A 26,108-nucleotide genomic window follows, 5' to 3' on the forward strand; every position below is an offset into this window, starting at 1 on the left:
TTTCGAGATAAACATATTTTGCTTTTCGTGAATATCGTGAGTATTCTGTTTCTTATGCTTACCCGAATCAGTACCGAGCATTGTGAGTATTACGTGTGGTTGTACATTTTGTATACCGGTTACAATTTGAAGAAAGTGTTCAGTTGGGCTTTTGTGTTGAATACAACTTTCGTATAGTTGTCTTTCCCGAATTGTTGTCACTCACAGACTGTTTCACATACCTAGTCTTGATTATTCTAATCCCTGGTCAAAGCAAATCGTGTAGTCATTATTTTTTCTCTTTTAAGCACAACATGCATGCTTTTATTTTCAATATAGGTTAGTTGAATTGCTGCCATGCACATGGTGTAATCAGAATATTACTTTTCATGTTCTGTCTTGAGACGACAACATTACTTTGAATGGTCTTTGCCAAGACATTTACTTATGCACGATCACTAGTAGTCAATTTACTTGTACATCATTACTAGTATTCTGGTTTTTTGTCATTTTCATTATTAAATTCTATTCTTCCATAGAAATGGCTTCGACTTCGACTCCGATTACTCCTATTCCAAATCACGGAGAAAAGCCGGAAAAGTTCAATGGGTCTGATTTCAAGAGATGGCAACAAAAGATGTTGTTCTACCTCACAACTTTGAACTTGGCAAGATTCCTCAATGAGGATGGTCCTAAATTGAACGTTGGAGAGACAAATAAAGAAAAGGTTGCTTCTGTGGATGCATGGAAGCATTCTGACTTCCTGTGTCGCAACTATGTCCTCAACGGTTTAGACAATACTCTCTATAACGTCTATAGTCCGTTGAAAATAGCTAAGGAGTTATGGAATAGTCCGGACAAGAAATACAAAACCGAAGATGCCGGATTGAAGAAATTCATTGTCGGCAAATTTCTAGACTTCAAGATGGTCCATTCAAAGACCATCTTAAGTCGGGTTCAAGAACTTCAAGTGCTTATGCATGATATTCATGCTGAAGGAATGACTCTAAGTGAATCATTTTAAGTGGCTGCTTTTATTGAAAATTTGTCACATTCCTAGAGAGATTTTAAGAATTATCTCAAACACAAGAGAAAGGAGTTGTCACTTGAAGACTTGATTGTTCGGTTGAGGATAGAGGAAAATAATAGATCTTCTGAGAAGAAGGTTGGCAAAAATATGGAGTTCTCAAGGGCTAATGTTGTTAAAGAAAGATCAAAACCCAATAAGAAGAGGAAAATGCCTAGTAAGTCCGGAGAGGGATTCACCCAAGGTCTGAAGAAGTTCGTTGACAAATGCTTTAAGCGTGGAAAGTCCGGACATCGAGCTAAAGACTGTGGAGCTAAGAAAAGACAGAAAACTCAGGCAAATGTGGTGGAAGAGATTTCCAATGGTGTTGATGATATCAATCTGACTACTATGATATCCGAGTGTAATATGGTGGGAAACCCTAATGAGTGGTGGATTGATACCGAAGCAACTTGTCATATCTGTGCAAACAAATCGATGTTCTCGCCCTACACAACCGTGGGGATGATGAAAAACTCTATATGGGTAATTCATCGACCTCTAAAGTTGAAGGTGTTGGAAAGATTGCTCTGAAGATGACATCCGGGAAAATCGTGACACCGAACAATGTTCTTCATGTGCCGGATGTTCGCAAGAATTTAGTGTCCGGATCTCTCCTTAGCAAGAATGGCCTCAAGTTGGTGTTTGTATCTAACAAGTTTGTACTCTCCAAAAATGAGATGTATGTAGGAAAGAGTTATCTAAGTGATGGTTTGCTCAAGTTGAATGTAATGACTGTTGTAACCAAAGATGATATGAATAATGTCATGCCTCGATCCTCGAGCACGCGGCATCCCCGCCATCTCGTCCCTCGGGTTAAAATGATAGCGTCTCGGGCATGCTACCAACCCATGAGATTAACTACGCATGCGGGAACGTACAATATTCCCAGACAAAAATATAAGATAGGGATAGATCAGTAGGAAAAACGCATTAATTCAAAAACATGATCTTATTTACGATCACATCGTGAGTCAACCGAAATGACACGCTAATTGGTCCCATACTCCGGGACGAGGTAGAATCAATTTTGTACCTACTCCAAATAGGGCTACGTCACTCTCATCCTTATCGCCTTTTCAAAGGACTACGATCTCCATCACTTAGGACACGAAAATGGTTTAACAATGATGGGGGGAGATATAAATCTCGGTGAGTCAACGCCTAAGCCCGGCTAAGGCGTTGATTCGTCCGCAGAGTCCTAACAATCGATCACATATCATATATATTTATTCCAATCACATGTAGTTCCCTGCTGGAAATCACGCATTATGCAATATTTAACATAATATGCCACACATATCAACCATGATTGTCACGTCAATCACACACACAGACACCACACGTGGTCCGATTATTAACGGCCATCCGGCCCAATTGCACACGACCGATGTGACTTTACACTACAACCGGCGGTGTCTACCGGCGAGACCGGGTTTCGTCCCTTACTTCCGGCGACGGCATCCGGTAGCCCGTGTGATTCGTACGACTAGCACGACACGACACTATCGGGAATCCCTATAAGGGCTTCGGTTCGTTACAAGCTGCGACCGGCATCCGACAATCCATGTGATCCGTACGACCGGCACGGCACGAACCGATGGGCATCCGACAAGTCGTATGATTCCATACGATTGGCACGGTATAAACTTGCCAGGAATAATCCATCGTGTGACCACTCAAGCATACTCAGCAAATAGTCGGTTTATAATCCGCATTTAGTCAAATGCTCACGCGATATGCTCACACGGGAAAACTCTTGAGTAATTACACAAATGCACATGTTATCCATGCGACCTCGCATCCATAAATCGAGTGATCAAACTCTAACCAATCAATCAATTTGACTAGCCATCGGCTAAGGCATTTCATCAATTAATCCATATAAATTATAATCGAACGTAGATCAATAATTCAATGACAAACATTCAATCCAATCGTACGTAATTAAATCCAAATCATCAATCGGTCATACGCTCATTCTTGACCTATTATTCGCTCACGATCGGCCAATCCCAATCAATTAGTCAGTTATTCCGTCCAAACTAGCACAATCAAATTAATCCAATTAATTAGGGCCATTTAACCTAAACCGAGTCTCTAACCTAAACCGGCTCTAATTAATCTACCAAAACACTCTAATAATATAATTAAACTAATCCAAATATAATTAACGACCTAGCCAAGGATTAGAGGTCGGCTCACCGTCAATTATGTGAGGCGAGTATGTTAGCGATCCTTGAAAATTCCTTCGCACGAATTTTGGACTTGGCCCGGAACTTTGCCCACGAACTAGGCCACTTGGGCTCCAATTTTCGGTAACTTGGCCTGTGGTCTCGGCACACGGACCTGGACACTCGGCCAACTTGGCCCACGGAGCCGACACATGGCCAAGGCCCTCGGCCAATTTGGCCGGCCCACTTGACCCAGAATCTCGGCCACGGCCCAGCTCGGTGGCCCACAAAACAGGGCACACCCGAGAGACAAGGCAGGCACGGTAGAGCTGTTCCGGGGCTTCCTCAGATTCTTCGAGTGTCCGACAGCTGAGGCGGTAACAAACGAGATTGGTGGGGGTCCCAAGGAGTGTCGGGGAACGTTGCTGGTGGTTCATGATGGCTAGCACGGGGCGGAGCAGCCGCAACCAGAAACTGTAGCGGCGCAAAAACAAGGGAGCCAGAACAAGGCAGGCTGGTTCAGGGCTGATCTATGGGGTTTTGGAGCTTAGGGCAGCTGTACTGCGGTGTAGGATGGTCGAGGGTGGTCTGGGGAAGGTTGTGGTAGTCGGAGGGATGCGGTGCTGGACTGAGGATGGCTGGACAGCAAGCACGACAGGCGGAACAGAACCGACGCAAGAAACACGGGAGTAGAGGAGGTATGGCGGTTCTAGGGTTCTGCAAGGCCGGCCGGCAGATCGGCTAGGCGTACGGTGGTCGAGAGTTGTGGCTGGAGGTCAGAGGAGCTGGGTATTGGTGGTGGCTCGAGGTAGTGAAAAACAGAGGAGCAGCAGCCGCAGCTACAACTTGAACAAGGCGTTGGTTGCACAGAACAGGCGCAGAGTTGGCATCGGCTTCCCAAAGCTGTTCTGTGGTCCTCCGGCGGCCGGCGACGGACGTACGGGGCTGCTGCGGTGGCGGGAGTGCTCACTAGTGGTGGTGTCTGGGGTGGTGTGGCTCGGTGCAGGGGGTTGCCGCAAAGCAGAAGAGAAGAACAAAGAAGAGGAGAAGGAAAAGAAGCAAGGGAGAGGCGGCAGAGAAAAGAAAAGAGAGAAAGGGAGAGAGAGAGAGAGAGAGAAATAAAATATCTAGCCTACATTTTTTACTTTAGGAAGAGATAAGATGAGGTGGACCCACGGCAATAATTTTCCTTGTCTTAACATAAGGAAAACCCTAAGGGCAAAATCGTAATTTCACAACTAGGCTAGGGTCATTTTGTAATTTTGCATTCATGGGCAATTCGGACATTTGGCAATTCAACGGAGGGTATTCTAGTCTAATCTCGAGTTGGTTCGGTCAGGGCAAGGCTTGAACGTGAGGATTTTCAATTTGAAGATAAAGTGACTAATCGATCGGAACTTAGACTAATTCAATCGACAATTTTGGAAAATATCCAATTTTCCGTCATTGGATTCCTTAAAATCCAATCTTGAGCTACAAATTGGAATTCACGGTCATTCCATAGGCTGAGTTCTACTATTAACACGGTAGCGAAATTTCGTGGAGTCACAAATAAAGTTGCTTTTACTTATGTGCTTGAGTCTCCTAATATATGGCATGCAAGACTAGGACATGTTAACTATAAGTCAATAAAAAAATTAATGAGTATGGGACTATTGTCGAAGTTTGATTGTCCAAGTGAAAAGTACCAAGTGTGTGTTGAATCTAAGTTTTTCTAAACCTCCTTTTTCATTCTGTAGATAATAGAGTCACGTAACCTTTAGATTTAATACACACAGACATTTGTGATTTGAAAGCAATACCTTCTAGAGGTGGTAAGATGTACTTTATCACGTTTATAGATGACTGTTCGAGGTATTGCTATATCTATTTACTTAATAGTAAAGATGAAGATGTGAATGCTTTTAGAACTTGTAAGTGTGAAGTTGAAAATCGGTTAAATAAGAAAATAAAAATAATAAGAAGTTATAGAGGAGGTGAATATGAATTTTCCTTCTTTACCAAAAAATAAATAAATAAAATATGAATTTCCTTTTGAATAAATTTGTTCTGAATTTATATAGTTCACCAAATTACCGCCCCTAATACACCGCAATCGAATGGTGTGGCGAAAAGGAAAAATCAATCCCTAAAGGAAACAATGAATGCATTGTTGAACAATTCTAGTTTATCGCAGAATTTGTGGGGGGAGGCTGTCTTGACAGCAAACTTTATTTTAAATAGAGTAGCCCACAAAAGGACACAACAAACTCCTTGTGAAAAATGAAAAGGCAAAATGCTTAACTTGAATTATCTCAAAGTGTGGGGGTGTTTGGCTAAGGTTGCGGTTCCTAAGCCTAAAAAGGTTAAGATAGGACCAAAGATCGTTGATTGTATTTTTATCGGATATGCCCAGAATAGCAATGCATATCGTTTTCTTGTTCATAAGTCAGAGATCCCAAATATACAAGTTAATACGATCATTGAATCAATGGATGCTTCATTCTTTGAAAATATATTTCCGTATAACATAGTATATGAGCCAATTGATAATAATAAGAGGCCTCGAGATACTATATCTAGAAGTGATCCAATGGAAGATGAACCTAGACGTAGTAAAAGATAAAGGACTTACACGTCTTTTGGACCTGATTTTTCAATGTATCTCTTAAAGAATGAGCCTCGGACATTCAAAGAAGGCGTGACATCGCGTGAAGCCTCGCTTTGGAAGAAGCTATTAATAGTGAAGTTGAATTCATCTTGTCAAACCATACTTGGGAATTGGTGAACCTTCATCCTGGTAATAAGCCACTATAATGTAAGTGGATATTTAAGAGGAAAATGAAAGTAGATGGTGCTATTGATAAGTATAAGGCTAGGATTGTAGTAAAAGGCTACGGACAACGTGAATGTCTTGATTATTTTGACACTTATTCAATTGTCACGAGAATTACATCTATACGGATGTTAATTACCATAGCAGCGATGTATAGACTTGAAATCTATCAAATAGATGTTAAAACAGCTTTTTTAAATGGGGATCTAGAAGAAGAAATATATTTGGAACAACTTGAAGGGTTTATTGTTCCAAAACAAGAGAAGAAAGTATGTTGACATATTAAGTCACTCTATGGCTTAAAACAAGCACCAAAACAATGGCATGCTAAATTTGACCAAGTAATATTGTCAAATGATTTAAAGATTAATGAGTGCGATAAATGTGTATATGTTAAGAAAACTCGGAAAAGCTTTGCCATTTTATGTTTATATGTAGATGACATGCTTATAATGTGTAGTGATAGTAAGGTTGTCAAGGAGATCAAATGCTTACTCACAAGTAAATTTGATATGAAAAATATGGGAATCGCAGATGTCATTTTAGGAATTAAAATCCGTAAAACATCCGAAGGACTATCTTTATCTCAATCCCATTACATTGAGAAGATTCTTGAAAAAGGTAAGAATCTAGGCATATCACCGTAAAGTGCCCCGATAGACGTTAATTTACATCTTTCAAAGAATACCGGTGTAAGTAAGGCTCAAAATGAGTATGCTAGTATACTAGGCAGTTTAATGTATGTCATGAATTGCACTTGACCGGATATAGTTTGTGCGGTAAGCAAGTTAAGCCGATTTACAATTAGTCCAAATGAAAATCATTGGAAAGCTATGAAGCGTGTATTGGGTTACTTGAAGCATACTCACGATTATGCTTTGCATTATACAGAATATCCAGCGGTACTCGAGGGATAGTGCGATGCAAATTGGATAACCGGCACTAAAGACACAAAATTGACAAGTGGATATGTATTCACACTTGGTGGGGGAGCAGTGTCTTGGAAATCATCCAAACAAATTTGCATAGCAAGATCTATAATGGAATCAGAGTTTATTGCTTTGGATAAGGTCGGTGAAGAAGCAAAGTGGCTTCAAAACTTCTTGGAAGATATTCCTAATTGGCCCAAACCAATGTCCGCTGTATGTATACATTGTGACGGTCAAGCGGTAATAGGAAGGGCAAGGAATGTCATGTATAACGGTAAGTCTTGACACATACGTCGAAGACATGACACGATAAGACAACTTCTTTCTAGTGGAATTATCACCATTGACTATGTGAAGTCAAAAGATAATGTTGCGGATTCATTGACAAAAGGCCTAACTAGAGAGATGGTTGCGAAAACATCAAGGGGAATGGGTTTAAGGCCTATAAACAAGTCATCATAGCGGAAACCCTACCTAGTTGATTGGAGATCCCAAGATCTAGGTTCAAAGTGACAACTAAGTTATGAAGACGGTGTAGAGTACTATCAAATTTCTTCTCATTCCCGAATAAAGACAATACTAATATATAAAGGCTAAGCAAAAGCTTTTAATGATTCTGAATTGAGTATATGATATACTATATGTTCAGAAATCACCTATGTGAGTGTGAAGTGAGGGCCGCTTCGGTGAGAATTGAAAAGGCCAAACTCTCTATAACACTCATGAAACCAAGTGGTGTCCATGACCAAAACGAACACAACAGTGAGAACTAACCTTGTTCGAGAGAGAGTTATGTGATTTCTATTGTCTAGGCTTAGACCAAAGGTCGATAGTTCAAAGACATCAAGTCTATTGATTGACCGAGTAAGTCCGATAGGTCTCACTAGGGAAAGTTCAAAATCTCGGACTATTTATCCTGATGTAATGATTTCTCATGGAATAATCGCACATTTCATTTCATGCATATACGAAGAGTCATGATGTCTGAACATCTCATTCATGTGGGGGATTGTTGGAGATGTTATCCCTTAAGTCTTTTAAGTGTGAATGAGAAGTGTGGGAGTCCCACATAGGATAAGAGATAGATGGGAAATGGATTTATATATTGGAACTTTGCAAATGGATTTGGGCTTCAGGGGGCATCCCACTTTTGTGGACGGAAGAGGACCTACGCAAAGCTAGGTCGGGCCACACACGCGTGCTGCCGCTCGCCCGCTCGGCTCGGCCCGGGCTTCTTACGTTCCATTTTTTTCCATTTTAATTTTTTCCCATCAATCTTTTATTTTTTGCCGAACGGACACATAGCTGAATAGAATTGTCTGGAAATTTCTGGACATTCGTCCATGAACGAACAGTTGCAATTGTTCGAAAGGAAAAAAAAAATTCGTTTAAAGAATAATGAACAAATGCAACTGTTTGTAAGGAATCGGTCGGTTATGTAAACTACCGCCCAAATTCAAGCTTCGTGACTCTTCGTGGTTTTTCGTTCTTCCAAAATAAATAGTCCTCAAATATGCCATTTCGGGACACATTTCTTTTTTCGAGCATACACTCTCGGTTTTCTTTTCATAACATGCATGCTTGCTTTTTCCCTCATACATTACGTGCGATAATCCTGCAAAGTTACGTTCGTTGGAGTCCTTTGAAGAAGTATCGCCTCAGAGGAATGCAATCCGTTCTATCCCGAGAGACAATTGTTCAACGTTCTCGGGTACGAAATTGAGGAGACAAATTTGTCTTAAGGACACAGCGACATTCATTGGGCTCGGATCAACTTTCTGCATACTCGGTTTACATTAGCTAAAGATTAGTCTTTCAATCTTATTTCTGTTTAAACAAACTTAACCAACAATAAAATGACCCCACATTTGGTGGTGCACACACATGATTTCTTTCACGTTCACACCTCTTTTCCATGTCTAAGTTGTTCAACCTTTGTTGTGACATCCAAAATAACTCGCTTGTCAACGCACTTGCCATACACGCGAGAGGAAGGCATCGAAGCGCAGTACAAAAGATAAGAAGGTCATGTGCATGGCGCATGGGAACTCACTGAGACATCAATTATTTCAAGGACCCCGAAAGGTCTATTGACACTAACATGGATTAGGAAAATGTTTCCCCGATAGTCAGACAGTATTGTTAGTTATTTCTGACCATAGATCTATAAAACATTACCGCATGTTTTGCATAATGCACTCATTAATTGGAACATCGTAGGGTCAGAAACAATGATAGTACTGTCAGACCGTCGGGCTAGCAATTTCCTATGGATTAATGTCACCTGTCTATTTGGCTGCGTGTATTAGGAAGGATAAAATAGCTATAAATATTGGTGTCGATAGTGAATAATGCCGCTAGAAATTTGTAATATTTTCCAATAGGTGCACCAGAATAGATAATAACCATTCTTTTGAACATCCAGTGGGAAAATGGTTATCGACAGTTATTGGAGTATCATAATAACACCATGAAGATTTGGCTCAAAGGTTCTTGAAAAGTAGAAAACGTGGGCATGATTCATCCGAGCAATAGGAGATGAAGAGCGAACTAGGGGTGATTGGTTCCAAGATGGGTGGTTCCCACCTTAGTACCGAGAACAGCCCGCTAGGGATCGGTTTCGTAAAATGCAGAACCGTAAACCACTCGCTTGTTCTATAGATATACCCAAGAACCGAACCATCGATCCAATCCGATTCACGGTTGGATCCATGGAACCGGTCCTACCGAGCACTAACATCAATTAAAAAAGGCACCAACAAAGATCATAGTTTGGAGAGGGACTAAATCCACGACCCCAATAGTAATCGAAGTCACATGGGACAATTTACAAGGCTGGATTTAGAACAATTTGCACCCAGTTGGTAGCACCAACGAAGAGCGACGAGAGCTCGGTTGGTGCGACTCTGACTCGCACCGCCACCGTGGGAGGAGCGAGGAGCAACAAGAGCCGAGGTCGACCGGATCGATAGCGGATCAAGAGCGGAGAGGCTAGCGAAACGAGACCGAGAGTGAGACGGAGCGGATCGAGATTGAGATTGAGAGTGAGAGGAAGTAGAGTGTGTTGCGACCTAAAAATAGGATAATAGATTATTAGGTTAATTAGATGACTAACCTAATACGGACTCACCCAACCCCTATCAAATCGCAACTTTGGTTTATTACGATGAATTAAGATTTGGACCCGCCACTAATCATATTTTAGTAGGTTGATTAGGAATCTAAATAAAATAGCGGGAGAACTATTTTATTTCTACAAACCAAAACTTCTACATTTAGGGACTTGGTTACACTAGTTAATTAAAACTAATGCCCTTTCGCTATTTCATGAAAAAAATCCTAAGTTTGGCAACTAATTGATTGATTTCAAAGCTCGGAAAATGGAGTTCTTCATTTTTTTGGGGTTTTTTCTTTTTAGATGCAATGCATGAAGATATAAATGACATGAGAACCATTTAATGACGGGATGCAATGCAAAACATGTAAATTTAAACCCTATTTCCTTATATGCAAAATTAACTAACCAACTTAAAGCATGCAAGATAGGCACAAAACATGACACAAAATGCAAGACAATTTATTCTAACCTATACAAAAATCACGCAATTGACATGAATAGCGTGCCAAACAATCATGCAAACAAATAGATTAAACATGCAAATTTAATTAACTATCCTAAGACATATGGAGACTACGCATGATTTTCCACATTTCATAAAATATCATGGCATAGCATAGAGACAAGCAAATATGGCATGACAAATGATATTATGCAGCACATGGTGTGGCACGAAAATATCATATATGAACATGCAATTTTTCGAAAATTATGTGGTAAGTGATATTCAAAAAAAAATATGATGTATGATTATGCAAATTTATTTTTTATTTTCTTTTTCTTCTCCTTTTTATTTTCTCCTTCTTCCTCCTTCCTACCTCCTTCCTCCATTGCTCCTTCCTCCTTCCTTAGCTTGGCCATCAGCCATGACGCGAGCCTAGCTCGAGGCTCGACCAATCCAAGCGAGTCCCAAGCTCGGTCTCGTTCGAAGCCACCTGGCTCACTTCAACATGTCGGACTCGGTGCTCGGATTGCACATGAACTCAAGCCGCTTAGAGCACGTGGTGACACTAGAGCTTGCGTGCAAGGTCCAGAGCAAGCCCTAGTGGAAAACCAACCGGGAGAGCATCCTCAATTTCGGCGAAGGCAACTACAATCTTTGCCGCTACCCCGGGGTTTGGCGGTGATCTGGGCAAGGCCACGAGCGTCGAGTGGAATATGAAAGAGAAGAAGACGGGAAAAGTACACTAGAAGTGCCATAACTTGTGTATGTCGTTCACTTGAATGCCATAACTTTCAAAACATTCACTTAAGTGCCATAACTTTCAAAAATCGTTCACTTGAGTGCTACATCGGAGCAAAATCGTTCACTTGAGTGCTACAAGAACTTTTCCGGCGTGCCACGTCCGCTTTCCAGCTACCACGTCGGCTTTTCCTGCCGCCACGTCAACGTGACACTCAAGTGAATGATTTTTTAAAGTTATAACACTTAAGTGAACGTTTTGAAAGTTATGATACTCAAATAAACACCGTACAAACGTTATGACACTTCTAGTGTACTTTTCTCGAAGAAGACGATCGTTGGAGCCAGAATCGAACTCGAGCCAAAATCAAGCCCGAGCTGTAGTTAATGAAAAGACAGTCAATTGAATTCCAGGTGAGTATCATGGCAATAGGTATTGTCAAGTATGTATATACTTAATCACCGTAATGCTTGTAGTTTATGCAATACCTATGCAGAATGTTTGCATTTGGTTTTAGTGGACCAAATCATTATAGATATTGGTACCTTTAAGTTCTATTAATGTGGTCCGGCTTATCTGCTGAACTTGGATCTAAACTGGATCCTTGAAGTACACGTCCGGGATATTGTATTGATTGTACTTGGCTGTGGTTAAGACTAAGCATCTTTGTTTGCTAGGATACGATGCAGGAAGAGCTAAGGGTAGACATGGCCATATGGAACCGTGGGCCCGGAACCGGCCCGTTGACCGGGCCCACGGTTCCATAATTGTGGGAACCGGCCCGGAACCGCCGGTTCCAACCCGTTATTTATATAAAAAAAGAAAAAGATAATATGGGCTAGTGGGGCAAAGAGCCCACGGGGTCCCCCCCTCCCCCACCCCCCCCAACAACGGCTTTTTGGGCGGTTTGGCAACGGCCAATTGGTCGTTTGCACAGAACGGCCATTTGGCCGTTGGTTAAAAAAAAAAATTGAATTGTTTTTAATTCTTGCCTATAAATATCTATCGTACCCCTTTCATTTTTCTCATAACTCCTCTCAACAATTCTCTCAAATCCTCTCAATTCTCTCAATCTTGCCTCAATTCTCTCAATCGGATTTCCGATCAATTCTCTAAAAAATGGCAAGTGAAAACAGAAATGCTGAAAAGAGCAAGATGACTATGGGAGATTCCGAGTATCCCATTCCCGAATATGATCCTCGTGAGTATGCATGTTGGGAAGACAACGACGATAATATCAACACTGTCCCGATTCCGAACGTCGAGCACATCTCAACACAAGAAAGTCTTCATCTTCCTACCGGTGTCGAAGAAACATCAACGGCAAATGAGCCGGAACGGAAGGGCCGAGATAGTACATCCGACTTGTGGCTACACTTCGACAAGGTACGTGATGAAGACGAAGGTAAGTATAATATAAAATGTAAATATTGTTCGCAAACATATAAATTTACGAAAGGAGACGGCTATGGAACATTCCGTCGTCATCCGACGAAAAAATATCCAACGCAAGCGGGGATGGACAATACGCAACAACAAATTTTCGGGTACGCCAATTCTAATTCTCATCCTTTATTCCGTTACACTGATGCACTTTATAAACAAACATTAGCTGAATATGTTGCCATTGATCATGCTCCGTTTACTACCGGTGAAAATTTTAATTTGAAATATTTGATAAATACGGCGTTGGTTCCGCAAGCACCAACTATTCCAAAAAGTACTCTTAAACGCGAAGTTTTTCATCTTTATAAAAAAGGAAAAAAATCTTTAGCAAAATTTATTTGCGGAATTCAATGGACATGTGCATATAGGTAGCGATATTTGGAGTGATCCTTGGCAAATTCATTCTTATATGGGTGTCACGTGTCATTGGATAGGTGATGATTGAACCATTCAAAAAAGACTTATTACATTTCGAGTTTTTGATTAAAGACATTCGGCTCATAATATTTATAGAATAATTAGGTAAGTTTTAGAAGAATATAATTTGATAAATAAAGTATTTTCAATTGGTTTTGATAATGCCGCCGCAAATACCGCTTCTATTCCCGAATTAGAAAATATTTGCAAACCCACTTTTGGCGGATAATTTTTTCACATTAGATGTGCTTGCCATGTTTTAAATTTATGTGTACAAGATGGTTTACGAACTCTTGACACTTCTCTCGCCCCAATAAAGGGTGCAATTAAATTTTTATAGAGTCGTGCCCATTTTATGAAATCATGGGGAAAATTTTGTAAACAACATGGGAGAATGGTAAAAAGATTTCCAAAAGATATTCCGACTCGTTGTAATTCTACCTACGAGTTGTTTCGGCAAATTTTTTATTACAAAGATTTATTATGTATGTTTATTTCACAAAATATTCCCGAAATTACTTTACTTCCGTAACATTGGGGCGTTTGCAAAAAAAATTTAGATTTTTTGAAAATTTTTAATGATACTACTAAGACTTTATCTGATATTTATTATCCTACTACGCATTTATTTTTAATAGAGTGTGTTAATATTGGTAGTGTTTTTAGTGAATATGAAAATGATACTGAATTAGCTCGAACTATTTTAGTAATGCGAGAAAAATGGTTGCATTATTATTTCCAAATTCCTCTTGTCTATTTAATTGGTATTGTTTTTTATCCACGTATTAAATTAGATGGTTTACTAGATTATTTGAATGTATATTATCATGATTGTTTACATTTGAAAGATTCAATAGATATTTCAAATATACAAGGAGATGTTAAAGAATCTATAGTAGTATTATATGGAGAATTTTGTAGTAGATATGGTTTAAGTGATTCTGGATCTTTACAATCTATTGTCTCACGTAACGAAGGTGGTAGTTCACTTAGTAGAGGGTATAATATGCTCAAGAGTAGGCAAAAAAAATAAAAATAAAAAAAGGCAACATGTAGTATTTCTGAATTAGAAAAATATTTAATCACTCAATTTGAGTTTCATGATGTAGAACATAGTACAGATTTCGAAATTCTAAAGTGATGGAAGAGTTACCAAATCGATTACTCGGTTTTCGCCCTCATCGCTCGCTCGCGAGATATTAGCAACCCCTTCTTCAACGGTTGCGGTTGAACAAGCATTTAGCACTGGAAGATTAGTTTTGGACTCTCGCCGTTCAAGATTAAGCCCGGAGTTTGTGGAAGCTCAAGCTTGTGTTGATGATTGGACGAAGGCGAAATTTCGACACCAAGAGCTGGATCGAGAACACGAATTTTTTAGCGAGGATTGTGGAGATACCACCGCCACGGGTACCACAACGGGTAGCGACGGCTGACGATGAGGTAAGTTAGGGTTATCAAAGATAAAAGAACTACATGGGTTTTGATTCTTCTATCTCCAAGAAGATATGTAGGCGCTTAATAATAATTCATTAAGTTCAAGCCCATTCCTCTTCTCTATTTTTTTCCCCACATTTTATTACAATGTACAATTTGATTATATTTTATAATTTATAATTTATTATGTTTATTTTATTATTTATTATTTTAAAAATTAAAATTAAAAAACGGAACCGGAAGGAATCGGCCTGGAACCGCTGGTTCCGAATCGGAACCGGCCCGGAACCGCCAGTTCCGGTTCGGAACCGAAACCGGTATTTTTTCAAGGGCCGGTTCCGGTTCCGGTTCCAACTTTTCGTGGAACCGGAACCGGCAGTTCCACGGAACCGGCCATCTCTAGCTAAGGGCAATGGATGTTAAGACCTTGGAAAAGGAACAAAAAGCTCTTTTAGCAGATATCGTTGGGGAAACCGAGTTGTCGTGGGTTTTTCCGGCTTGGTTCTTAAAAAAGGACCAAGGGAAAACTAAAATTTTTGTGCAGAAAAGCCGGTGGGGACCACTTTCTCACGTGGTGGCGCAACGTGGCACTACGGGGCGCACGAACTCTATAGACCTCGAAGAGACACAACAATTCCAAATTTGTGAAGAAGAGTCGGAACAAGGACGAGACATATTTATATTTATGTAATAAAAAAAAAAACAAACACAAGTTTTCATACTTGCGACATCAAAAATCATTTGTATCCCTGTGACACGTGCCCAACTCCAAAATAAATAAAATACTATGTCATTATGACGAGAAAGTAAAAATAAAATAAAATATACATGTATTAAAAAAATATTTAAATTAGGAACTTTTTTGGTAATTTTTTATGTCACTTTTATGTCACACAAAAAAAAAAAGTTGTGTTGGATTTGGTGGTGTTTTCCGAAGGTTTTTATAAGCAAGGAACACATGTAAAGAATCAAGGACGCTTGGAGAGAAAACTCTCGGGACCTTTGAAGTCAATCCTCTAATTGTTTACTAAATAGCCTATTGTCTTCTATTTTCCGACCCAAAAAAAAAAAACTATTGTCTTCACTGCATGGACAAAATCTTGATTGTGCATCATGAAGCTAGTTTATTACAAGCTAAGATGTTATATTAGGTTAAGGCCATAGTGATCGTTCCAAGAGTCCCGTTTGGAAGGGGAAGGGAAGGATGATAGAGAGGCAAGTCCAGACCAAGTTTTATTTATTTATTTTTTTTTTTTGGGACAGAACGTCCTTTGCTCTACTTTTTTTTTTGGTGGTGGTCGAACCTTTGCTCTACTTGAGCTCTCGGCCAAAGGGTACTCGAGAACGAGCAGCCCCAGGATACGTAAGCCCCCGCGCAGGGACGTTAGTATTTTTGTAAATTTGATGAAATGGCGTACATGGGCTTATTACTACCACAAACGTCCTTAAAATTTAAAATTTAGATGTCATCACGAGTCTTTAAAATTTAACATCCTAGGACTTACTTTAATAAGCCGCCTTGTTTGTAATGTAGAACGAAAATTTATGAGAAAATGGTTACAAGTACCGGAATAAATTTCATGGGTTATTAAGAATAAGAGAAATCTTCACTAGTAGATAATGTGAGAATTGTTGACACCCAAAATTGCCTAAATCCTTGACCATCGACTCAAACTAGAAGTCCCTTTTATTATCCACAAACAAAACAATAGAGAGAATCAGATGCTGATACGTAAAACTTGGATAGACCAAGATAAATGTTCGAGGCTGGTATGAGACCAATTATTTCGGTCAGCATGACCACCACCACATCCAACATCGTAGACCAATTATTCTTAATGTGAGAATTGTTTTAAAGGATCGTAATGAAAACGTCGGGCCCTGATCATTGGCAAGTTGATCTTTGGTAATTGTCTTGTTGTAGTTGCTAACAGCTTCGACCCCGATCAATCAATGAACACCATCTTCACCAATTCTTCATATTCTTCATGTTACATGTACGTATTATTCCTCAACTCCCAACCTTCCCAACCTCCACCAGCAATGCCTTCGCGGGCAGTGCTGCAGGGACCCGATAGTATCTGATGGAGTCTAGCCAAGGAAATGAACTGAGCTCCGCTGCTTCTCCTGATGTATTGATATCTCTTTTTTTTTGGCTCCCCCCTTCTTCCCCAAAGTCTTTGTGGGGCAACCTCCTCTCGACAATTAAGAAAAGAGAATCAAGAGATCCGTATGCGAATTTGTTGAACAAATATCAACTCTGATTATAATGTTTTCTTCTTACCTTTACAAAAATTAATAAAGAATCCTAAAGTGCTTTCTCAACACTTTAATTACCAAAAAACAAAAAAGTTAACTTTTCATTTTCTTATTCTCTACCGGTAGTGGATGCAATAGGGTGCTATCCCCCAGGACTTGCTGTTTGAACAGTGTTAATTCAATTTAGCTTAGCTTTTCTTTGATAGCACTGCTTAGAAAATAATGGACTGGCCTCTCCTGGAATTATTTTCTTACGTTTGCTTCTGTTTGCTCGAAGTTCTCATTCACTTGGCATACTCACGGAATGGGAAAAGTACACTAGAAGTGCCATAACTTTTGTACGGCGTTCACTTGAGTGTCATAACTTATAAAACGTTTACTTAAGTGCTATAACTTTCAAAAATCGTTCACTTGAGTGCCATGTTGACGTGGCATCCGGAAAAGTTACTATAAACGCCGGAAAACCGATGTGGCAAGCCGGAAAAGTTACTGTAGCACTGTAACACCCTAAATTTTGGGCAATGAAAATAGTGAAGTCTAGTCTATGGAACGACTAGAAAATTTCATATTAATCCTCGTTCGGGCTAATTTGACTCGAGTTCGGATTAAATAACCCGCCGTTGGGTTTCCGAACGCCCAAATTACCTAGGGTGCGAAATTACGAAAATACCCCCGGCCAAAGTGTGAAATTACAAAAATGCCCCTAGGGTTTTATGAGCTAAGGGACAAGGTAATTAATTCAGTGGACCCCACATGACTAGCTCGGCCCTTAGTAAGCTCTCTAGAATTCTCTCTCGTTTTCTCTCTTCTTCTCACACGTGCACCCCCATTTCCACCGACTTGCTCCAGCTCTTTTTCCTCCTTTCATTTCTTCATTTCTCAGCCACAAACCTCACAGAAACCGACCACCCCACCATACTACAACATCCATAGAACCACCTCGAAGTGATCGGACCGCCGCCGTACCGCCGGATTCGCCGGAAAGCCCGCTGCAAAAGGACTTCGCGGATTGCCCTGTTTTCGCCGGACCTGTGCTGCAGCTGCTTCTTCGCTTCTGTTTTGCACAAGTCCAGCCACCGCCACTGCCTCCGACCACCCTTAGACACCTCTAGACGTCACTCAGCCATCCCAGCTCGCCCAGCCACCGCCGGACAGCCCGGCAAAGCCCCAGAACCGCCGGACTTCTCTGCTGCCCTGTTTTGACTTCTGTTACACCCGGTTCTGTTCGCAGCCCCTATCCGCCGTCACGCCGCCCTTCTCCGCCCACCTCCGGCCACCATAAACTCCCCGACACACCCTCGAACCATCCCCACCAGCCCCACGACCTCCCGCCGCCACTAGAGCCCCCGGAACAGCCCCGACCTCCTCCCCTGTTTCACTTTCCCCTGCTCTGTTTCGCTGCTGCAGCTGCTGTTTGCTGCTGCCGGCGCCACCTCCGGCCACCGTGAGCCACCACCGGCCACCCCCATCTTTCCCCCCAACCACCTTGCACCTCCACCACCAATCCCGAAGCCGATTGCCGCCCGTAGCCCACCGTAGAAGCCAACTTAGCCCCGGCCAGCTGCTGCCTCCCCTGTTTTGAGACTGGGCTAGTTTCTGTTGGGCCTGTTTATTGGGCCTACGAGTTGGGCCCCGGCCCAATCTGCTGTGGATTGTTCAATTGGGCTTTATATTAGGCCCGCGGACTCATTAAATCAAAAGTTGGGCCCGTAGTTCGAGGATTTTGGTTCGCGATCCGTTCGAGCCCAAAGTTCGCGCTAAGGATTTTTCGGAGGATCATCATCGGCTTAACCTCGCCCAATTAACGGTGAGTCGACCTCTAATCCTTGGCTAAGTCGTTAATTACGTTTGGATTAGTTTAATTAGATTATTATGGTATTTTGGTAGATTAATTAGGGCCGGTTTAGGTTAGAGACTCGGTTTAGGTTAAATGGCCCTAATTAATTGGATTAATTTGATTGAGGCTAGTTTGGACGGAATAAGCGATTAATTGATTGACATTGCTTGATCGTGAGCGAACAATAGATTAAGAATGAGCGTATGACCGATTGATGATTTGAATTTAATTACGTGCGATTGGATGGAATATTGTCATTGAATTATTTTTTTACGCTCAATTATAATTTATGTGGATTAATTGATGAAATGCCTTAACGGATGGCTAGTTAAATTGATTGATTGGTTGGAGTCCGATCACTTGATTTATGGATGCGAGGTCGCATGGACAACATATGCATTTGTGTGATTACTCAAGAATTTTGCTGTGTGAGCATACCGTGTGAGCATTTGACTAAATGCGGATTATAAATTGGCTATTTGCTGAGTATGCTTGAGTGGTCACACGATGGACTATTCCTGTCAAGTTCGTACCGTGCCGGTCGTACGGAATCATACGACTTGTCGGATGCACGTCAATTCGTGCCGTGCCGGTCGTACGGATCACACGGATTGACGGATGCCGGTCGCAGCTTGTGATGGACCGAAGCCCCTACAGGGATTCCCGATAGTGCCGTGTCGTGCCGGTCGTACGAGTCACACGGGCTATTAGATGCCGTCGCCGGAAGTAAGGGACGAAGCCTGGTCCCGCCTGTAGACACCGTCGGTCGTAATGTAAAGTCACACCGGTCGTGTGCAATTGGGCCGGATGGCCATTAATAATCGGACCACGTGTGGTGTCTACGTATGTGATTGACGTGACAATCATGGTTGATATGTGTGGCATATTATGTTAAATATTGCATGATGCGTGATTTCCAGCGGGTGAGTTACATGTGATTGGAATAAATATATATTATATATGATTGACTGTTAGGACTCTCTGGACAAATCAACGCCTTAGCCGGGCTTAGGCGTTGACTCACGGAGATTTTTATCTCACCCCGTGTTAACCATTTCGGGTCCACAGTGATCCAATGACCCTTCACCATGACTTCAAGGGTTCATAGGCTTTTGGATAGGTACTGATGTGCATTTTGGGAGTAGATGAGAATTTAACCCTACCTAACCCTTATACCTTTTTGTTGGTCTTAGAGAACCGCCCCGAAGAATGGGGTTATATATGTGACTATAGCTCTATAGGGTTAATGATCATCTGCTTTTAGTATTGTATTGACAGTTGTTCTGATATATGACTGATGTTGTTGACTTTATTTCTATCCCTATCGTTATTCTTGATTTGGGAGAATTCGCGTTTCCGCATGTGTGCTATAGTATGGACGGTCAATAACGTACACGGGGCATTATCTTTTATGACCGGAGGCGTTTTGGTAGGGATGCCGCGTACTCGAGAGTCGGGTCGTGACAAGCACTTAAGTTAACGATTTTGCTCCGACGTAGCACTCAAGTGAACGATTTTTTAAAGTTATGACACTTAAGTGAACGTTTTGAAAGTTATGACACTCAAGTGAACGCCGTACACAAGTTATGACACTTCTAGTGTACTTTTCCCCTCACGAATGGGGGGGCGTTGCGATTCACTTAACATGCTCACAGAATTGGGAGCGCTCGATTAATATCATTATAGACGAAGTAAGGCGCAATGGGCAAAATGGTCCGGGGATTTGGAGATTGAACAAAAGTAAAAAGTAAAAGAACAGGAACGTACATCCAGGTAGGTGACGACGTTGCAAGCGGCGCGGCGAAAGGCTGGCTGGAAGGAACGGACGTCCCCTTAAAGTCTTTTTCCTCGTTGTGTAACCGCACTTCAATTGCGATAAAAATAATATTTTTTTTCTTGTATTGGCAAGAGGTATATAAGAGCTGTGCATTAAGTTTACAAAAATATTAGAGAAAAGAAAAATGCATAAGGGCTTATTAATGCTCACAAGGGGGCTTAACTCATAATGCTCGGGCAAATTTAGTTTGTTTTTTTATTTAGGTGCTAGCATAGAGATGTTATTTAGTCAGGTAATCCATTTCATCAAGGGGCCTGCAGCTGCGGCCGGGGCCGGGGCCGCAGCCACTGTGTCCACCACCTCAACCCCAACCACTTACATTTGGGCGCTGGGCTTACGACCCCAGAGGTGACAGTGAAGGCAACGACGACAAGGAGGAGGATGAGGAGAAGACCCCACCGGACGGCTTCCGGGAAGGTGGCAAAGGTGGCAGGGAAGGCAACGAGGAGGAGGTGGAGATGCGTTTATAATCGGAAATTTAAGCTCGTGTTTTCGCTAGATCTGAGTTTTACAACGCAGCATTGCCGATCAGAAGTTTTTAGGGAAAAGAACCTTCGTTTGATGATTTCCCGCTCTGTGCATAGCGTGGCAAGTGGTCTGAATGCATGTGCAGTTTGAAGACGGAGCAATAGTTGCAGTACATGAAGACTCTACGATGTCAGTCTTTTATCAGATTTGTGTTGATTATCATTTCAAATTTACAGATTAGGATGAAGATGATGTTAAGTTGAATCATGATGATGCTTTAGTAGCAGAGTTGTAGCTGCATAATGTGTAATCAAAGAGGTGCATGCTTACTAGCTCTCTTCTTACACGAGCGGACCCCACTGTTTCATGCGAATTGTTGATATTTCTGGTTGTTTCAAAGAGCATCTTTCCAACCCTAAATCGGTGTTCTCCTTGTCCTTGTCATTTGATGGGATATGTGGACCTTGTTCTAGGAGTGAGGCACCTTTCTTGAGAATACTTCGTCTGCTTGGTGTAGTGATTTCAGAGCTGTGTGATTTTTCTTGACGCTGTGTGTGATAATTACAGTAACTATTTGAATTTAAGCTTTAATCTTCTTCTATATCTCCTTGAAAGAATTTATCCAATCAATTCGTGCAAGTTTTTGTTAGTTCGGCTAAAATCTTTTGATCCTTGTATTTCAATCATGATTGCTTGCGGGTAATTTTGTTGTCTGTGCTACTGTAGAGAACTGTTAAAAGCAAACAATCTTTCCTTTCTTGAAGTACTTAACTTTCTTTTTTTTTATTATTTTAAATGTTGTTTGTCCAGCAAAATCCGAAATTCGGAAACTTAAAGAAGAAACAGAGCAGATGATGACTGCAAAAGGTTAAATATGCTCTCAGATATTAGACAAACAGAGAAAGGCCGCTTCTTTGGAATCTGATTGACGCACACTGACACAGGTAGAGCTCCTCCTCATTTACATATGTGTGATTTAATTGACAGTGATGGGTTGCATGAACTCCACCAAAAGAGAGGAAAAGAAGAACACGATCACCTGTTGGGTTCTGAAAAAGGAAGTGATCTGCAGCCTTATATCCGATATACTGAACTGCGATATCTGTCTCTCACGGTGTTGCCGTGATAAGATGTTATTCTACTTGCCTTACGTATTGACTCCAAAGATAAATCTTTTACCGATATGCATTGCATGGAACTTGGAAGAATCTTTTGCACCATTCCATCATGTTGAAACTCAACTAAGCATCCTATCGAACAAAAATAGTTTGCTGCGTCCTCCGTTCCTCAAATAATAACTTTCTGTTCAAATTACAAACTGATTCTTATGTCTCTCTATTGGTTGATTGGTCTTTTGCTTGGATTAATGTGAAAAATTTGTTGATGCTGCTAGCTTCGTGATATCTTAGAAAATCCGTGACTTCTTGTTCAGGTTCATGCCTTAGACCACCCCGAGATAGAAAGATACCAAATAAGAGGAGCTTTGAACTTCATTGTTTGCAGCCATTATCTTTTGTGGAATGGCTTTTCTGATAATCAAGTTAGTGCATAAAACCACCGTAATATGTTGTGGGAATGGAGACAATGCTGCATATTAAAATAATTTCGAAGAGTCAGACACTGTATCAGAAACTAATATATCCCCAAAGTTACAGAGAATAGTTTGAAGCTTGCAGTGTGGCTGCTTTGTATGGCTAGTGCATAGCTCGGAACGTCGAGCAGAACTCTAAGGTCAACATGAATTTTAGATTTGGATCACTGGCAGAGAGTGAGGATGGAGAGGAAGTTGGAAAGGTTTCAAATTTGTCTTTCAGTTAATTAGACACAGATGTTTATCTGATATGAGCTGAAAAGCTAAAGGGCAGTCAGACCAGTGATGAAATTCATAAATATCTTTTTCCTGGAGCCTTTGAAGAGTTCCCCTGGCGTCATAATATGTGCTAAAGTGCTATTTGCTTTGATACTTGGCTGTCGAAGCAGCTAATACTCGAATAGGTATTATCCCAAATGTGTCAAGATTGGTAATTTTTCAGTCATTTCTGTGTAGATTTTCAAATTTGTCCTTGTAGATATGGCAGAGCATAAGTAAATTTTGATTTTGACACTTTCAAAGCTAAATAGTGTTAGACTCCTGTACCATGCGACCTTGTGTTTATTATTTTTATTTAAGGAAATTGAGTTGGATCTGAAATGGTGGAGGATGATATATATGTTGGAGTGCAAGGCTTTCTAAACTTCTAAATGACTAAGCCACGTGATCGATTATGCTTTATAAAGAAACTTTTGTAATTTTATCTTACCATGAATATTTGTTGGAGTTCGGTGCAGACTTTGGAGCTAGTTCACCAAGAAAGAGTAAGCTTATCGGCCAAACTAGTTGAGAAAAGGTTACTGGCCTGTTCTCAAGTATCTAATTTGTTGTCCTCTTGAACCCAAAAAGATGCTGTGTTCTTCGACTCTTCACTGAATCTCTTGGACTTCACATACTATGCCAAGGTTGCTGAGGATATCAATGTCAAATTCCACCAGCTACAAGTAATATTTCTCAAGATCTGACCTCGCAACATCAGAATGTCCACCGAGCTGATAGTGTTTATCCTGTTCATTTAGGGATGGCTTAACTGTCGCATACCGAGCTCAGACACAGAAGTGCGTGACTTGGCACTCCTTTATTCTACTTTTGGACTTGCTTTTACCATTAGATTTTAAATTTGTCATATGGAGGAGGATCATCCTTTGTTGTGCTCCAACCATATCTGAAATTTTTAAATACACGCGCTCACAAACACTTACAAACATCTTGGTTTGCATTGCTTCAGTCACTTTTTTCCTGGCTGAATTTAATGATGTGAACTCTAGCACTAATTATATTATGGTTCCCCTTCTAGGAAAGAGTTTGTTGACCTCCTTGAATTCTCTTATGTCTTTCTGTCTTGGTTATTACCTTGCAGCTATTTTTTTATTTTTTGTAGGGGGGGTGGTTGGGGTGTGTGGGGCGGCTGGGCGGGTGGTGTGGTTGGGGGTGGGGGGTTTCAGAAACCCAATGTTTAGTAATGTGCTTCTAAGATCATAGTAGTTCTTTGCTAACCAGAATGTTGGCAGGTCAAGGAAACAATGGATGAAGAAAAGGTTGCAGCTGGAGGTATGAGTGTATAACTTTTTCAAGTTTGAACTCGAGGCCAATGGAGGCATATGTTACTAACATGTGATCTTCTTTAGAGTTTCTATTTTTATGTCGTCATGATCTATTGTGCTTTTTAGCAGCACGTACAGCTATTTCTTTAGCATGGATCATCATTTGGCCATAAACTTCAAACAAGAACGGTTCCTTTTTCCCTGCCATTGATATGAGTTTTTTTTGACAAATGTATTATAGAGATAAGTTCGTCAATTCCCTTTACTAACTGCTGGGTCTCTGTCAACCTTTCCTTACTTTTGCTGGAGCACTGTCGATGTGCCTAGTAAAGCAAAGGTCGTCAGTAACTCAATTGTGTCCGTCATGAAAGCCATATTGCTAGTCTAGTCCTTAGTGTTGTCGGGCCATTTGTTGCGTCATCTGGTCATCATAATCTGATGTTTCAGCTTAAGGCAGGATCTACAACCGGAAAACTTATCACCTATATGTAAGCACCAGTAAGTAGATTCAATGAGGAGCCATGCTCCTTGTACTGTGCACCGTGAGGTTATGCGTTGCAAAAACTTCCATTGCGTTTTACTTTTGATATCTAATGCAGACGCCTTTGCAGCAAGAGGCAAACTTTCCAATCGCCCGCTTACTGATAACGTGGTACTTACAGATGAAAAACTAAAAACAAAAGAATTATGTTCATTGAACGGAATAGTTACTTAAATTTCATGCTTGAACTGACAGAACAATGAAGCAAGAAAGGAGTTGATCTTCAGTGTGGATTCTGCGACAGCAAAACTTGACAAGATCAAAAGAACAAAAGCTAAGCTAGCTGCAGAAAATTCTGCAGTTAAGTAGCCCATATCTAAATTTCACTTCTTTGGTTAAAATGATTTTCACTGATTGTTAAAGCTTAGAGCGGATATGATATAATATGCACCACAATGTTCACCTTGGGGGATAAACACAGGAAAATAGAGCATACCACATGGTCCTGAATGAAGCATTTCCCACTTCAATTTTATAATCTAGGAGAAAATTGCCATAGAGCGGCTCGATTCAAATGACATGCCCAGTCGCGTAACCTTGTATCTCTAGGGGAGTTTTAGCTTTGATTTGGTACTTATGCTTCCATCTTTTTCTGTTAATGTCGCCTTTTGGCACGGGTGATGTCTAATTCTAATCACTTTTAATATAGAAGCCATTATTGTAATTATGAAATATAGAAGCGAACTTGTTAAGAGGCAACTAAACACTAGGAGCTAATATCCTCGATCTGCAGCTCATCATCATCTCTTCATGAACACTAATGGTGCTAGTGCAACTCCTATTAATGCAGATGAAGCAGTGAATTGAGCAAATGAAAAGCCAGTCAAATGAATTCCAGGTGAGGATCACTGGAATAGGTATTGTCGAGTATGTATATACTCAATCGCCGTAATACTTGTAGTTCATGCAATACCTATGCAGAATGTCTGCATTTGGTTTTATGAACCAAATCAATACAGATATTGGTACCTTTAAGTTCTATTAATGTGGTCCGGCTTATGTGCTGAACTTGGATCTAAAATGGATCAGGTCCAGGACATTGTATTGATTGTACTTGGTTGTAGTTAAGACTCAGCATCTTTGTTTGCTGTGGTACGATGCAGGAAGAGCTAAGGGCAATGGATGTTAAGACCTTGGAAAAGGAACAAAAAGCTCTTTTAGCAGATATTGTTGGGGAAACCGAGTTCCTGAAGTCTCTGCAGAATCAAATTGAGAAACTGAAGGTGAAATTACTCCAAAACTGCGATTTTCACTTAAAAAGAAAACACGTGAAATGGGTGTGACAATATTGTGTTTGAACAATGTGTTGTTAACTGGGGAGTGTGCCCATAAAATAGGATTGGTTTCACTCTGATTCCAACCTCTGTTATCTTCCAGAACTGGGAGATTGTTTTTCTATTGCTTCTAGTTTTTTCTGTGGATTTTGTTTACTGTTCTTCAATATATGTGCTGTGTCAACTCAGCAATGA

General features: G+C 40.8%; 1 protein-coding gene across 8 annotated transcripts in view; it reads left to right on the top strand.

Moving 5' to 3' along the window:
• The window catches only part of LOC115732417, a 134,969-nt gene that overhangs the window by 13,358 nt on the left and 95,503 nt on the right, over nt 1-26,108 (top strand). The window contains exons 1-5 of one of the 8 annotated variants that reach the window (XR_007197418.1): nt 23,476-23,498; nt 23,574-23,612; nt 24,066-24,105; nt 25,430-25,477; nt 25,743-25,862. Coding sequence is in view for 2 of the 8 variants with exons in the window: in XM_048274194.1 (XP_048130151.1) it covers nt 23,574-23,624; nt 24,066-24,105 (91 nt within the window). In the remaining 6 variants the exon portion in view is untranslated. Of the gene's footprint in view, nt 1-11,805; nt 11,881-23,475; nt 23,499-23,573; nt 23,625-24,065; nt 24,106-24,856; nt 24,940-25,372; nt 25,478-25,668; nt 25,863-26,108 lie in introns of those variants that run through there. The other 7 variants (XR_007197422.1, XR_007197419.1, XR_007197421.1 and 4 more) reach the window with 7 other exon arrangements.

This window comes from Rhodamnia argentea, chromosome 2 (genome assembly GCF_020921035.1).
Source record: "Rhodamnia argentea isolate NSW1041297 chromosome 2, ASM2092103v1, whole genome shotgun sequence".
NCBI lineage: Eukaryota > Viridiplantae > Streptophyta > Magnoliopsida > Myrtales > Myrtaceae > Rhodamnia > Rhodamnia argentea.